At 36.4% G+C, this 16,749-nt stretch overlaps 2 protein-coding genes across 4 annotated transcripts in view; one reads left to right on the forward strand and one right to left on the reverse strand.

The window, feature by feature from the left end:
• Positions 1-357: 357 nt before the first annotated feature.
• Positions 358-4,865, forward strand: si:dkeyp-59c12.1. Of its 3 annotated transcripts, none has more exons than XM_015607163.3 (4): positions 358-545; positions 698-751; positions 2,407-2,483; positions 2,617-4,865. In XM_015607163.3, the coding sequence occupies exons 1-4, from the start codon at positions 473-475 to the stop codon at positions 3,082-3,084; spliced, it is 672 nt and encodes a 223-aa protein (XP_015462649.2). In that variant the 5' UTR covers positions 358-472; the 3' UTR covers positions 3,085-4,865. The 3 variants fall into 3 exon arrangements, with proteins under 3 accessions (XP_015462649.2, XP_015462651.2, XP_007254536.2); XM_015607165.3 differs by having other exon boundaries at positions 2,659-4,865; XM_007254474.4 differs by having other exon boundaries at positions 360-545; positions 2,656-4,865.
• plin1 (perilipin 1) overlaps positions 4,373-16,749 on the reverse strand; it is a 39,627-nt gene continuing 27,250 nt past the window's right edge. The window contains exon 7 of the mRNA XM_049483615.1: positions 4,373-6,142. Within this exon, the coding sequence (XP_049339572.1) occupies positions 5,921-6,142 (222 nt within the window). The 3' untranslated portion in view covers positions 4,373-5,920. The remainder of the gene's footprint in view (positions 6,143-16,749) is intronic.

Here is a 16,749-nt window from a genome sequence, read left to right on the forward strand (position 1 = left end):
AAATGTAGGGAGTAAAAAGTACAGTTGATTATGTGAAAATATTAGGAGTAGAAGTTTAAAAAGTTAAATGTCAAAAAAAAAAAAAAAAAATACCCAGTAACGTATAGATAACCAAAATGTCTACCTAAGTAAGATAACAATGTATTTGTACTTTATTACTAGACACCTCTACCCAGAATGTCCCGACTTAAACACTGTCCTGTAGTGATGCTCTCAGAACATTTAGGAAATCTAGTTAAAATTAAGGACAAAGTGCTGTAGTGAACTCTATATTTTATAAAGGGCTCTTTTGGGTTAATCCAGTAAAAGGCCTGGGGGTGTTTACCTGCTCTAGTGGGCGGGGTCTGTGTGAACTCAGATGGACTCTTTCATGCTGCGTTGCCTGGTTACGGGCGGCGCGTGTAAGGGCGCGCGGGCGCTGCTCTCTCAGCTCGCGCGCTGTGAGTGAGAGTCTGGAGTCACTCAGAGCAGCATGACCGGACTGAACACAGCAAGGATGGAGGCGAATGTAGTGGTGCTGGGAACAGACAGCGTGGGGAAATCAGGTGAGTTTATTCATGAAAGTTACAGAACTGTAAACTGCTTATTAACTGTACAGAACTGTAAAATACTTTACTTATTAAGATTTTTTTTTCTGTTTTAAAGTCTGCTGTAAGACAATACTGACTCACTGTAAACTAATTTTTTACTGTTTCAGCTCTCACTGTCCGCTTCCTTACCCGGAGATTTATAGGGGAGTATGGGGATATTGGTAAGTTACACTTACTCTATTCTAAGTACTTTTAGTTATTGTAGAGCTATGTGTTTAAAGCTGCACGATGCTGGAAAGAAAATAATTGCATTGTAATATGTTTTTCTGCAGTCAGTGATTCAACATTTACCTTAAACCATCATAATTAAAGTTTGAATCAGCATTGAATTGTCTTTTTTTATTGAATTGGTTATTCAGTATTTGTCACATAGGGAGTTAAAGTGAAGGTCAGAGTGCTGCAAGGAACATTACACATTTTTTGAAGAGTGGGACACATCACAATAGGTTATTTTAGGTTAAAAATTCCATTCTACACTCTACACCCTTATGTATTTATCTATAGAGTACCGGTCAAACGTTTGTACACACCTCTTCACATTCAAGGTGTTTTCTTTCATTTTATGATTTTTTTTTACATCGTAAATTTAATATTGAAAACAAAGCTACACAGGAACACATGGAAATATTTTGCAAACAAAAAGTAGTAGTGGAATTATATAGAATATGTTTTATATTTTAGATTACCCCATTTATCTTTGAGAACAGATCTGCACACTGGTATTTATATCTTAGTGGCTTCATGAGGTAGAGTCACCTGGAAAAGTTTTCTCAGCATCTTGAACACTGTGCCCCAGCTCATCCCAAATCACCCATCTCAGTTGGGTTTAGATCAAAGGATTGTAGACTTTTGGTAGTGTATATCTCTTTTTTTTTACATTTTCTGCATGCCAATGCTTTTTGCTTTCAGTATTCATGTACTATGCACTCGAAGAATCATACTTAAGATACATACAAATTAAAGCAGAATGTGTTTGATGTGGTTTTGTAGAATCATTCTGAAAAAGCTAATATAACAGTTGTGATGAATGAACATATTTATTAGACAATCAAACATTATGTTGAAACTGAGTGAAAAATTCTACTTTAATTTCTAAGCATTTTTTTTATCAGTACCATTTCATATTAAAATATTTTTTTCCCTCTATGGAATAAATTATTATTTTCAGGAGGAAATGAGAACTGCTGCTTCATTATAATACATTTTATAAAAGTGGTCTACCTGCATGATGTTGCCCAAAGGCAACAAATGAAAAATAGTATGCTTGCAACAACAATGAAAGAATGTCTTAAACATATAACTGCATTTTTTAGTTTATTTTATATCTATATATATATATTGTATTGGATGTAGATATTAAAAATAAATAAACAAATTAATACAAAAAAATAAGGTACAGTATGGTGTAATAACTAAAACTTTGATTTGTTGCCTGAGGGCAACATAATGCCATAGAGGGTTCATATTTTTGTACTTAAGTACTTTGTACTTAAATTTCAACCACTTGTCAGCTGGCATTATATTATTAATGCAGTAAGTAAAATAAAATAAAGTAAAATTAAGTAAAATAAGGAGCATATATAATGTCAACGAGAAATGTCATGGAAAATGAGAACAGTGTAAATGTATCTTTTGTGTTAAACAACATAAAGTTAAAAGAATTCTGATTAGACAGAGTTGCCTGTCCAACGATTTGATTCATGACAAATGAATGGACACTTTGATAACAATGATAAAATGATAATCTGTGCAGCCCTATTTTAGCCTAATTTGTAAAAGACTTGAGATAAACCTGCAATTTTCTCTGCTTCTCCAGAGTCCATCTTCAGTCACAGCATTACTGTGGACGGTCGAGAGCAAACTCTGAATATATGGGACTCCCCCTTTTCACAGGTAATCTTCTTTGAGATTAGCTTTTTCACTGATACTATGTGGATATTAAATCACTGGATAATACTGAGAGTTTCTGCTGTGCTGTGTCAGTGTGTGATGTGTGAATTAATAACTAGACCTTTATTTTGAAAAGGTCATCACTCATGAAACAGGTTGCTGGCATGTCTCTCAGCAGGATTTGTCTCCAGAGTCTACCACGTATGAAAAAAGGCTGCAGTGGGCCGATGGCTTCGTCCTGGTCTACAGCATCTGTGACCGAGCCAGTTTCAACACCATCGGCAAACTCCTCCAAAGCATAAAGGCTACTAAGGACTACGCAGGCTTACAGAATGTTCCTATAGTTATAGTGGGCAACAAGAGGGACCTGCACCACCGACGCACAGTGCTAAGTGAGGAGGGCCGGCTGCTGGCTCTGTCCGCAGACTGTCAGTTCTACGAAGTCTCGGCCGCAGAGAACTATCACAGCGTCCTCATGGTGTTCCACGGCCTGGTTAACCGCGTCAGGGAGTCCAGGTCGGCGGGCAAAAAGCCGGCAGGCATCAAGGGCATTGTCAAGAGCATGTCTGCCGTGTTTGCCCGGAGGCGTACCGACTCGTTGTGAGTCAGGAGGAATTACGGTGTCACTCCTGATTTTGGTCCGAGGTGACCTACTTTAGATGCCAGAACCGATGCCAGGGTGGGCTGATTCCTCTTTAGCCCCAGTGTTAGGGGTCTGGTGAGGATCTGGAAACGATGCCCTGTGGATGTTCACTCAAAGCAGCACAACCACTACTTGAGGAAGAGGGCAGAGATGCGTGAGATGGTGGTAGCTGCTGTAAAAATCCATACAATGATGACTGTAACATCATTTTGAGGAATCCATTGAGGTATATGGGGGGCAGCATGAAGGTCTGAGAGAACTAGCATGTGTACAAGCTCATATATGTATTTGTATTAAAAAAATCATATGTCAGTGAACCTGCAAATATAAGATATGCCACAAAGAGGAAAGATAATTTGCTTATTAACAACAATTATTAAGATCTTGCAAGAAAGTAGGCTGCATTGTTCCATCTAAAATATGCTACTATATGTGGGCCAGAGCAGTGGGACATCCTGAGTGATTTAAACATTCAGAATTGTCTTTATTATCACATGGTCACAAGTACCAGCACAATAACATACAAGGGGGAAACAGGACAGGAAGTCAAGGTGAGCCGCAGCACGTGCAGGCACTGCCATCATTTATTTTCCATCAGAAGGTATACAAGCTGAAAGAAAAGGGGAAAAAACATACCCCCTGACTGTGTCCTGAAGAGCACAGTGTAGGAACATGCAAAAATAACAGGACGGGATATTGGCTGATCACCAACCCAACTTATCCCCAACTCTCCAACTCATGCCAAACCATTTTTCCCTGAGAGTTAAGGACACTTCTCGACAATTCAATGCTTAGGGCTATATACTCTTCTAGCCCATGCCTTGCATTGGCCTGCCCCAATAGGCTCAATTTTATCTGCTCCAAATAGTCATATTCTATTGGCAACATTTTTCTACAGGGACTGGAGAAGCTGCACATCAATGGGCACAGTTAAAGTAGTTGAATGCATGTATAAGGAGGAATTTCCACAATTATATGGACATAAAGTGTAGCCTATGTAAACCTGTGTTCTCTCTGCAACACAGGGCAGCAGCTTTTCCATTCACTTTCCATAACTCTCTTGTGAATGTTAAAGTTGATTATGCAGAGGAAGCAACTGCATATTAGAGTTCTATAATGAAACCATAAAATCTATGAATGCAATTTAATAGACTGCATTGAGATGAATGGTGTGCAGTTGTAATCTGCTCATGTCCTAGAGTCCTAGAGCCTCATGTGTTCAGAAAAGACAAAGATCAGACAGATCACAAATTGTACACATGCAACAATTTTATTGAGAAAGTGTTTTGTTCAAACACAGTATACAATATAATAAGCATGCAGTAATATGAGAAAAGCATGTTGTAATATGTAACTCAGCATATGAGAGAGATATGAGAACATTTGTTGGACTTGTTGAACAACTGAGCTTGTTGTTGGTCGATGCCATGTATTGTTCTGTATATATCAAAGTACTGTTTTCTACATCTGTTTTTTTTTTTTCATTTAAAAGAGCAAATAATAATGTATTTAAAAAGCAGTGAAAACAATCAATAATTGAAGTACTGAGATAAATGGACCTCTAATGAAAGCCTCATATCCATAACGGTATTATGATTTGTTAAAAAACAATTAAAAAGTTAAAAATTTAACGTTTTATTGAGAAAAAAGTATTGTCTGATTCTGATTTTTACTGAAATATAATAAAGAATTTTGATCTACAGCTAAGGACCAAGAATGCTTCTGTTGTTATGCTAAGCAAAGTTGTAAAAATGTGCATCTGAAAAAATGATAACTCTGATGAACTTATCCTGTGCAATAGAGGCAACTTTTGGTCTTCCTTTTCTGGGGTGATCCTGATGAGAGCCAGTTTCATCATTATGTTTGACGTTCTTTGCAACAGCATTTGAGGATACTTTCTTGAGGATAAGTTCTTGAAATTTTTCAGTGGATCAGCCTAGAAATCGTTGGTACCCGACCTGTTTACCTTATTTTAGAAAGGGAGAGGCACAGAAGTAAAGTACATTGAGATCTTTTTTTCAGCAAGACCATGAAAAACCACATGCTGCACACATTAAAAAAGGCATGGTCACAGAAAAAGAAGGTACAGATACTGAACTGTCCAGCCTGCAGTCCTGATCTGACCATGATGACCACATTCTGTTGCATAGCTTAAGATATGATTGCAGGAAGAATAGGCAAAAAAAAAAAAACAGTTTTGATAAACATGTAATAGGTAATGTTAACGTTCAGGCTTAATCTTAGTCTATAAGGATGTGTTGTTGTGTTTACAGACTAAAATAATCATACTATGTTCTAAGCCATATTACTTTGGTTATGTAAAATAAATAAAGCTCTGGCTGCATTTTGAGACATGCTTTTGGGCTAAATAAATCATGTTAATTAGATTTTTATACATGTGTACACTGAGCATATGCTGTTGTAGCAGACTTGTAGAAATTACTTAGAAATCATTTACTGCTGCTGATAACTAAAGCGTATTTTTCACAGATCACTGAAACAAGCAACGATACTAGTAGAAAAGGAGATAATTTATTATCACTGGAAAAAACGCCTTATCTGCTGAATAAAAAACTTTTTCCATGTTTGTCTTTGCTTGACAATAAACTGGAAAATAGTTGTGAGTGCAGGAAGCATGAGTAATACAGAAAAACAAATAAACTACTTCTTTATCTTAAAGGTTAACTTTGTCTACTCTGTTCTACCTATAACTTCCTCTCAGTACTATCACAGAATCTCCTACACATCAGTCTGCAGACACTGATAATAGGAGGAGAACTGTAGCCTTGATTCTGTCTTAACATTCCAGATGAGGACTTTTCTCTAGGACCTGCTTTGTCTGGGGGAGGTGAAGCTCCTCAGATTCCATGGGCTCCCCATCCTTCACCAACCTCTCCTGGGAATTGCGAGGGTTGTTCCTCTGGTCTGCTCCATTAGATCGGCTTTTCATCTCTTCTTCTTTCTCTCCTTCTCCGTTGTAAATGATCTCCTCCCCTGGCTTGGAAGACTGGCCAGAGATCTGTATTAAAAGACAATAAATTCATTTCTACAGTTCTACAGTTCTTCAGCAGGAGCAGGATACAGTTTTATACACTCATGTAAAAAAACTGCAGACGCTACTGATGCATTTGGTAGGCAGCCCCCTTCTCTCAGACCAAGCATCTCATACCGCCTTCATTGAGTCTACAGCACAGCCTAAAGGACAAGAAGTAAATTTTATTCTGAAATGATTTACATTTCCATCATATTACAGTACCAGCTGTATGCTCTGTTTGCTGCTGAGAAGAACCAAATCTGCCACAATCCATGTTATCCTTGAGAGAGAGTTAGGAAGCACTGGTTTCGATTCACAAAAGAAAAGAAAAAGAAAATTTAAGGTTGTCAATCACTGCATTGCTAGGTGTAACCCTGTCTTTTTAAAAGAAAAACTTTTAAAACAAATTCTTGAGGAAAAATATTTAAAATAAATCAAATGAAATTTGATTGAAAATGGGAGGATCTGTTTTGATATTAAAACATATGAGGATGGGCGGAGCTACACATCATACTTTTGAGAGATATTGCACTGTCCATGTTTTCTACAGTCATTTTGTCAGACTTAGAGTCACATCTATTAAACACATCTGATTTTAGTAATTGACTAATGAGGAACATAGTTATCGTTTATAAACTGAATTATGAGTGATAAATGAAAGAAAATGCTCAGTAGAACCATAAGGCTGGAAGTAACCTAGTTTTATATGCCTGCTGTAATTAACAATACAATGTAAACTAAAAATGTTAAGTTTACTTAAACAAAATTCTAAAACAGGCTGCCTAGTACATTCATTATTTTTTTAGTAAAATAATAATACTTATTCATAATAGTTTTTACATGAAATATGGTTATTTTTTATAAGGTGGTACAAAACTATTTTTATTTTGACTTTTGGATGTAGTGTGAATTTGGCTGTGATTTCATGATAAATGGGCCGATAGAAACGCCAATCTTTTCACACTGACTTGCCATTTTGTAGATATAAGGCTTTTGACCGACAGCGAAGATATATAACATTTCTGATGTATTAATAGCACTTATCAATCTACTTCAGTCAGAATCTGTTAGCACATCTGTACTAAATTTGAAATACATTTGTTGACTTTTAACAAGAAAAAATAGATAACTTGTTTGTCAGAGTTTACTGTGTACTCAATCTTACAATATTCATGTAAAAAAAATAATTACATGCAAGTTGTATATAAGACTGCCCAAATAAAAAAAAAACAATCATCACTGTATAATGATCATTACTGGTTAGTCTAACACATAAATACTAGTAGTTCTCTGTACATAACTGTACATTACTAGGTGATATGCAGTGCTTAATGGATAGATAATATAGTTGACATAATAGAACAAATCATGGATAAAATTATATAAAATATATATTACACATAATTGCTTCTTATTATCATTATTTAGTTATCTTATGAAAAAGCCTAGGCCCACTAGGTTAAGACACGTTGTTACTGTGGAACATTCTCTCTGTTTTTCTCTGTTTTATTTGATGGATCTGGCCATTAATATTCTCTCCAGATGTTCCTGGCCTTTCAGTGTCACATCTGTTCCAATAGCCATCTTCTATCCAGAACACTGCAAACCTATTATTTCCGGAACGGTGATTTGGAGGCTCCCTGTTAAGATGAAGGGAGTGGTTTGGTTTTACAAAAACTCTCTCCCTAAAAATTCCACAGAGGAGCTTGGAGACCAGACCCCTTTCAGCCCCACAGTGTCTGTGTGTGTGTGTGTGTGTGCGTGTGCGTGCGCGCATGTGTGGCTTACAATCAGCTCTTCTATGGAAGCAGTGATGAACTTGAGTTGACCTTCCATGGGCCAAAACTTGAATGACCTTTGTCTCTCCTCACACTTTACCAGAGGTGCTCTCAGTGTGGCGCATAGCCAGGTGAGGCTAATACTGGTGCCAGACCTATTGGAGTCTTCTGCTTTTGTCTTGTGCTTTAAGGGGATCTCAAACAGGCTCGTGCCAGGGGTTAATGAGCGAAGAACGGGTTTGTCTACAGCATGTGGCGGCTCTTTGTTACAATCCCTGACCCCTTAAAAAAATCACTGCACTGACTGACTCAGAGTCTGGGCTTCAGGTCTGTCTGTCTGGAGACTTAAATACTTGTCAGAAGACTTTCATCTGTAAAAAAATGTCATGTAGCAGAATGCAAAGACTTTTCATGAACTTCAGAGTTAAAACAGTGAGTCAGTGGAAAGGGGAGAAGTCTGGATTCTGCAAATCTTTAAAGTGGGCAACAAAAGGAAATTGTGTCTTTTTTTTAAATAACCACTGACAGATAATGGTCTTCCTCTTCTAATAAAATCAAATCCAAATGATTTATATAGAGCATTTTACAACAGAACAGAGAATCATACAAAATATTGAATATACAACATAGAAACTCCAGTGAACAACAGAGGCAAGGAAAAACTCCCTCAGCGGGGACCCATCATTCTCTGGTCAGACAACTTCAAAATAAATATTAAAAGTTCATTATAAATCCACACATGTCAAATTTATTCATGTAAAAAGCCACACCAGCAGTGGAAGCAGTTTGAAAAAACTCTAGTTAAAGTTTAAATAAACTAATCACCACAGAATAGCAATAAATGCCTACTTTTCTCCTAGATGTGTGCAGAATTCACTGAATATGGCTGAGATATAGACTTAGCCAACTAGACGTGCTGCACAAAGCAAGGACTGGGCTGACTCATCGATTCTAATCAATGTCATTGATTATGGAAATATACAGAAGCTTGCATAACGTTGTGTCACGGCCATGCAAACTGAAAACAGGGACTGTGTCCCAAACCAAAAATAGTGTGTTTAATTAAGGGAAAGAATGTGTGCTCTCATAGTGTCTTTCTAATTTCTTAGTTTACAATTGTGTTTAAAGAGGAAATCTCTCAATTTCTGCTACTGATATTAAATAAAAAAACGCAAGTCATATAGTGAATGCCATTAAGTGTACAGTGGTTACTCTACTCTACTATACACTATTGTGCAAATGTTTTAGCCACCTGTGGGAATTTCAGTAAAAAAAAAAGCTTCTTATCTGTGCAGTAAGTGTTTATTAGCTCAGTAAAACACTATAGCATTACACTAAATACAAACAGCAATTTTACTAAAAGCAGTGCTTTTTCAGCACTGTTTTCTTTAGAACATAAAAAAGAGTTGTTTCGAGTTCTCGTCATATCAATAACTGGTTTGGCAAATTGGTAAATCTGGTAAATTAGGTGAGCTGCTGACGGAACTGAACATATACACATGCTGGCTGAGGAGCATCCAGGAGAAATCTGGAACTATACTTTGTTCTTCAGCTTGGCTCACAGGATATCACAATGAGAATACCTTGTTACGTTTTACTGTATGTATATATGTTTATTTGCATCTGTTCAAATCACATGTGGTGTTTTTTCAGGTTAGTATAATTTGCTTTGGTGCCTAAAACTTTGGCACAGTACTGTATAATCCACAACCTCAGTGAATCCAGCTTCCTCTGATGTAACTGCTGCCCTGTGCCGGGCTCAGTAAGACCAGCTGCTGGGTATGATGTGTACGGCAGCAGGGTGTAGGATTAATCACAATATCAGACAATATTTCCAAGAAGAGCCCAGCTGAGCTCGTCCTGAGAAAGGGTCTCTTCCAGTGAGCCTTGCTTGCTGTTTCTTCATGGAATTTAAGACAAATATGGCAAGTAGTGGAGACACATTCATTGACTGATTCCCCATGACTGATCTCGAAGATCTCTGTTATCCGCATTTAAATGCAGTTCATCATGCAGGAGGACACTGCACCTAGGCTATGGATTTAGCATGCTATGAGACATGAAGTGCTTAAGGATAAAACAGGTGAAGGTATTGCTTTATTTATTAAAGAAACTAAATCACAGCTCCGATAGTCTTGTGGCTTTATGCTTTTGGTAAAACATAAGTCTAAGAGCCAGATGAGAACTGAAGAGGTCCAAACACACAGTCCTCAGGCCTGATTTGCTAATCAAGGTCAAAAATATCTGAACTAGCCAAAGTTTGTACAACATATTTTTATAGAATATTTGTTGCAAATATTTTATTTTATGTTAGCTATTATATTGTATTCAAATGATATGGAAAAGTACCTGCATAGCTGGGAATGTTCGTTATTTATCAATGTTTTCTATTGTAGATTAATACTAAATAAAACAGTCCACGCTATGAAGAAAAACAAATGGAAGACAATCACATATAGGTATTTTTTGAGTCAGTTTTATGAGGTAGAAACCTCTTGGATTGGATTTCAGTTAACAGCTGTGCTGAACTTGTCAAGAGTTAGTTACTTGAATTTCTTGCCTCTTTATGTGTTTGTGCAGTGTAGTGTGTAAAGAGCGTTTTTTAACTTCTTGTGCAATTTTAAAGTTATTAATGCCTGGTTTTAAATGACAGAGCTCTTTGGATTCTACCAAGGAAGTGTGGAGCTACTTTGAGCCTGGTGTAAAAAGTGATTTATTAGGTGCAAAATATTCCCCGTCTTTGTAAAGAATGCTGGGCAAAAAGCACAAAAGTACTGTATTTCAGAAAGCTGAGGGAGAACGGATGTTAATACTTTTTAATCATGTTTTACCACACCAAAAGTTCATTTTACACAGGAGTTCTCCTTTAATTAACACATGAAGCCCTTAAGATGTATTTTTACCAATGTGCACATGCTCATATTTAACAAAGGCTCTAGAAAAGGGGCATGATATTCATACATCATGTATGAACCGAGTTTATGAAACAATAGATCTCTTAACGGAAAGACTTAGATTTGTTAAAGATCAGTTCAATACTAAACATGTTTTTGTTCCCCCTGTAAACACAGTCTGTCTTCATTCTCATGCCAGATGAGGTCATAAAAGGGTTATTTGAGGACATGGGTAACAAAATAGAGACCAGAATTACATTCCATAATGTACACTGGTAAACTAATTTGGATCAGTCACTGCATGTACTGTACACCCACAGTACATGTTCCTCTAAAAAAGCAATACTTGAACGTGAGGATGAAAATAAATGTGATGACAGTGATTTAGTATAGCTATGCTGTCCATGAGTTCTTTATTGTTCAACAAAAACTGCCATCATCCAAGAGTTCTATGTAATTAATCGTTCACTAGAGCCGAGGTTGGGGCACTGTGGTCAAGTCTGATTCTGGCTGTTACCACTGCTATAATGGCTTAGTCGTGCTCTGCGGGGGGTCAGGAATTTGTGAACTGTAAAACATTTGGGCCTGAGTGGACCTTTCTGAGTAAGTAAAATAGAAGGAATTGCATTAACAGCTCAAAAATCCCAACCATCCAGTTTACCCTGTGCCACTACTGAACTCCCCAGCAGAGTACAAAAGTATCCCCTGCGGAGCACGTAACGGCCGTGCTCCACCTATTCTGTGGAATATACCCCTTTGTTGATAAAAAAAAAAAACAACGGCCCTTTGCTATGTCTTGACATTGCTCAGACTGTACAGCGCAATGAAAAGCAAAGCTTCATCATGCATTTAACCAGTAGTCACTGAGACACTGGATATTTATAAGCTGTGTTAATTTTATAATTATATCGTTAAACGCATAAAAAGTGAATTTATCAATTTACAATCAGTTAAATATATATATATATATTTTTTAATCCAGATTTTGTAGCTTGAGCATGTGTATCATGTTAAAAAGGCTGGTAAAGCTGGTCAAGATGACTAGCATAGGTTATGTTTTTGTTTAAGAATGACCCAACTGTTTTTTTTTTTTTTTTTTTTTACTTATTAAAGAAACTAAAGCCGAGTACTGATTTATTACACGTTAATGCTTTTTGGTAAAAGCAAATGCAACATATTGTATGCTGGACAGGATCTAATTAACCAGGTAGCTTAATCGTTTGACTGCATGACCACATTGACCATTAAAAAGTCAACCTAAATGCAGCTACCAACAAAAGCTATTATTAAGCTGGATTTTTCAAGAAGCTGTATTCTCCATCTAATGTAAAAGTTCATAGAAACAGTAGGTTCATCCTAAACAAGCATGCTGTTGTGCCTAACAGTAAAAAGAAAAGAAAAATGAGCCTAGTCAAGATAGATACTACTTTATTGATCCTAGCATTTCCTATAACCATTCATGAACATTTTTCCCAATTCCTCATCACCAGAATAGTAATCATTGTCACCTGTTCACAATACTATAAAAACCTGTTTACTTATTACACCCGGTAAACATTTTGCTAAGTATTACCTATTCTGTTGCATACTGAGAATTTCTCTTATTAGCTTTAGTTGTGTGGGATTTCTGCTTTATCTTTTGGTTTATTCCTCTTTAGTTTTGCCCATGTCTGGTTTGGTTGTTTTCATATCTATGCTGTATTTTACATTTAGCACCATAGCTCCTCACTCCATCCCTTTTATTAAGCCTTTTTTAATATTTTACATTCATGAAAAACACTGTAACTGTTTTTTTTTTCTGTAACTATAACAGAATATAGCCAGCTTTTAATTACATCCTGATAAGGTATCCTGATAAATGTATAAGACTTAACCATTGTGCAGTCTAAACATTCTGTATGCCCTTGCCCAAATGATCAAAAATGATCTAAAGACAATACACAAAAATGTTAAGACTGACCATTTATTATTAGTAGTGATAATCAGTGTATAAATTCAAAGTTGTATAATTGGTATGCAATGGCATTGGCACTGATAAAAGATGTGAAAAATCTACAGCTACTTCATTATACAATAATTCTTTAATAGAATCCAGACTGCCTTTAATTTGTTTATCAGTGTAGTCACATACAATTCCATTTCTTCCCATCACAGACACAGCCAGAGCTAAACAGACTTAGGAAATCTGGGCCTTTTACATGTGTTCACTGTGTGCCTGTGTAGTACATCTGTCAACACGATTCTGTTGCCTTTGTGCAAAACTATGAAACCAGACCAAACCTCCACACCTGTAATGTAGTCAGACGTTTGCACTGGCTTAACATTCAGTACCTTAACATTCATGCATTAAAGGGAAAATTCAACTTCAGCACAAAATGTCTTGTGTCATATAAACAAATCTGCAGCCATTTTCCACATGCTGAAGTCCTCAGAGAACCCCAGCAGCATCAGACACTGAAGGGAACTGGGGTAATCAGTGTGTTACTGTTTTGGCATGCTGGCATGAAATCTGAGGGTAGCAGGGCTCTCTGAGGTCAAGCCTGGGCCAGTCACACTGCAGCACTGGTGAAAAGTGGAGCACTGATCTAATTGATAGTGCAGAAATACCTGTTGTCACACGTGCATTATGGGCAATGTATTTTATTAATTGAGCCAGTTAAACAGTTTGAATGTCAAATGTTGCTAACAGACGTGACATAGACGTGACATTCTAACTGACAATAAAGTGTTATTTGTTTCTCTCTTAGATGTAAGGCATAGACCTTGGCTAATTTTTTGATTAGGTTCCTTGTTTTCTAGCTTGCGTAACACTATAAAATAACTTTTGAGAAACCTAAAAAAATATCAGAAAACACTGGGACACCATGGAAACTACAAATAAAAAAGGGCAATATTCTAACATTTTAGTTTATTGCAGACAGTATGACCCCGAAATATGACATCTTTTGTACAAAGTTTAGACACATCTTCTCATGCAATGTTTTTATTTTTATCTTTTTCCTACATTGAAAATTGTTACTAACCAATACTAACACTTAAAATTGTTAAACAAACCAAAATACTGAACCATTTAGGTTGGCATATACTGGTTCAAGGTACTTTTTAAATGGACTGCAGCACCAAATATTTGGTATTTTGGTTTAATACTTAAAGTACTGAAAAATTACCAGTAATTTGACCAAATTAGACAATATTAGAGACAAATGTATACCGCCTTTAATTTTTTGCCCATTAAGTCATAGCATCTTTTATGCTCACTCAGTCAGGTTGGCTGTCTAAGGTATGCATTTTATTTAGTATTTTTACTTTGACTAAAATAAAATGTTTTATTTTGACTTAATAATATCACTATAATTTGAATTAATTCAGAGATTTCTGCTTACATAACACCCACCCCTAAATATATTGGTAAATTAAGGACAAGCAAAGCCATATTGTTTGTTTTGTTGCTGTTTTGGAGGTTTACTTTGTCCACAATCATGTCAGAACTGGCACCTGAAGCCACCATGCCAAGTATTTAGGGTGACAAGTCAGGGCAAAACTCTCAGCACATTTGGTTGTTTACGTTCATGCTGTTGAAAGGCAAAGACATGCCAGGTAACAACTGAGAAACTGCAAATATGCTACAAAAGGCTTGGGTCAGAGTTATACAAGTTATAAGTTCAACCATTACAAATAGTTCAGCAATTATTAAAATGAATTTGACAGATCACTAACTATTATGGTTGCCTGGTTTTAAATCGGCAGACACAGAGGCTTACTAACTAAATATGCACATTTTGATTAAACATAAAAAAAAAGGATTTTCCAGCTGGCTTTTACCCCAAACAAACACATTACACAACTATAGAGACTATAGCATTCAGTTATTACTGCAAGGTAACATCTGTAGTCAGAAAAAAAACTGTGATAACCTGTGCAGGTGTATAGCAAAGACTGTAAAAAAAAACTAAACATTGTAGTTCCTTCCAAAATTAACCACTATGTTGTTGGATTTGTAATCAGAGAAGAGTCAGCAGAAATCACAGGCAGAGCCAGACTCGCTTATTCATTTGGTTGATCCACCCAAAAACCCCTTTACAAAACCCTGTTGTCTCAGACTTCTTTTACGTTTGTGCTCGTCAGCTGATTTATCGTTACTTAATTTCAAAATGGCGGCACCCAGAGAACTAACTTAAGGTACTGTCTATATAAACAGGTCTATTGAAATAAATATTCTAAAGTTAAAGTTCTATTTGCATGGGGAGCATTATGCCCCCATCACTAGCATTGTAAGCCTGTAAGTGCAACAGCACAAAACCACATTATCAATAATATTATGATCAACTATCTAAGTTTGACTATATTTCAGCTACTCCATATAATAAACAGTAAGCTCATACAGAATAAACTGGCTGTTGGATTTAGACCCTGGAGATGGATAAGATAATAAATAGACTGTTCTGTAATTGAAAAGTGGGGATGGTTGTAACTACACGTCATACTGGAATCATCCAGCAGAGGCACTAAACCTGTTGTGACTTCACTTTGGAAAGATGCTGCTCTGTTCATGATTTTCTACAGTCAATGGTTTATACAGACAAACTGGAATTGATAGAAAATTGGTATCACTTTAATGTAAATGTAAATGACTCTCAAGGGAATTTACATTTCAATTTACATTTAGGGTATTTAGCAGATGTCCTAATCCAAAGCGACTTACAACAGTGCTTTGTTGTTTACTTCAAAGTATCTATAGCTAGTATGTAGACTAGGTTCAAGAGATACACAAAAATTAACCCTACACCAAACCCTAATACTACTTAACTTAAAATAAACCCTTAATAAACCCTAAAACTCTAACCTTAATGTAAAAACGTTTAACCTAACTATTAAAAGTTAAGGTTAGGTTGTAGGGTTAGGTCTAAGTTACATACAATAGACAATACATTCAACTAAGAATTAATTTGCCTTTAATGCACATTTAGTTGAATGTCAGTTGACAATATATGAGGTGTTACTCTCTCATTTATTATTACACTCGGTAATAATAAATAATAATTATACCAAATGGTTTCCTGTCTGTTGCCTAAAACATGGGACGTTTCTCAATCTGCATTCTTGTCTGTACTTGTATTCTTGTGGACTCGGGAAACGTCATCAGTCACAGCCTAAGTACTATTCCATTTAGTAGTTTGCAGTTAGCCAAATACAATACAAATACCCAGATGAGTTCTTACTCCTCTCACATAATCAAGGATGCATGGAAAGTGACTTGTGTGGACTTTTTTAATTCCAATAACCCATAATGCACCACACACCAGTATCGGCAGAAGAGAAAGTACATACTTGTAAGTTACAAATTTTCAAAACAGTACTGCTGTGTGATAAAATAAAGTTTAAAGTTATTTTTAGACGAGAATATACAGGTTTAGACTTTAGATATGTAGTTTATTTGTTAAGGAAGTGACGTCATCAAGTACGCAGCTGTCCCAATTACAGAATAAATGTCCTGCTTCCTCCCGAGCCAAACTTACCAAGTCTGTTCTGGCCCAAGTACAGGAGTCCAAACTTGTGTACTCCGTATTGAGAAAAGGCCATAGTATTACAATAATTTCGAGAAACACCTTTATGCAAAATCAGATGACATGTAGTGAGTGGGGAAAGAGTGCAAAGCATGCACGTAAAATATGCATCAATTAGCATGCCTCCATACACACACAGTGTACTGAGACAGGTGCAGTTCTGCTGAGTTGAGATTAACTGCCATAGTTAAATTATAACAGTAAGAACAACTCCTCTCCTCCACACTATACAGTGAAGCAATACACGGACACCTGTACCTTGTATTGCAGTGCAAGACAAATATAAACTGTTTTAACTGCGTAACACATGTGTTGCGTCTGTTGTAAACCATGCATCACAGAATGGTTCTGGGCCT

Source organism: Astyanax mexicanus, chromosome 9 (genome assembly GCF_023375975.1).
Source record: "Astyanax mexicanus isolate ESR-SI-001 chromosome 9, AstMex3_surface, whole genome shotgun sequence".
NCBI classification, from domain to species: Eukaryota; Metazoa; Chordata; class Actinopteri; order Characiformes; family Acestrorhamphidae; genus Astyanax; species Astyanax mexicanus.

Coding starts and splice junctions, on each gene's coding strand:
- si:dkeyp-59c12.1 (XM_015607163.3), top strand. CDS start 473: ATGACCGGACTGAACACAGCAAGGATGGAGGCGAATGTAGTGGTGCTG. Junction 752..2,406: donor AGGGGAGTATGGGGATATTG/GTAAGTTACACT, acceptor CTGCTTCTCCAG/AGTCCATCTTCAGTCACAGC. Junction 2,484..2,616: donor GGGACTCCCCCTTTTCACAG/GTAATCTTCTTT, acceptor TATTTTGAAAAG/GTCATCACTCATGAAACAGG.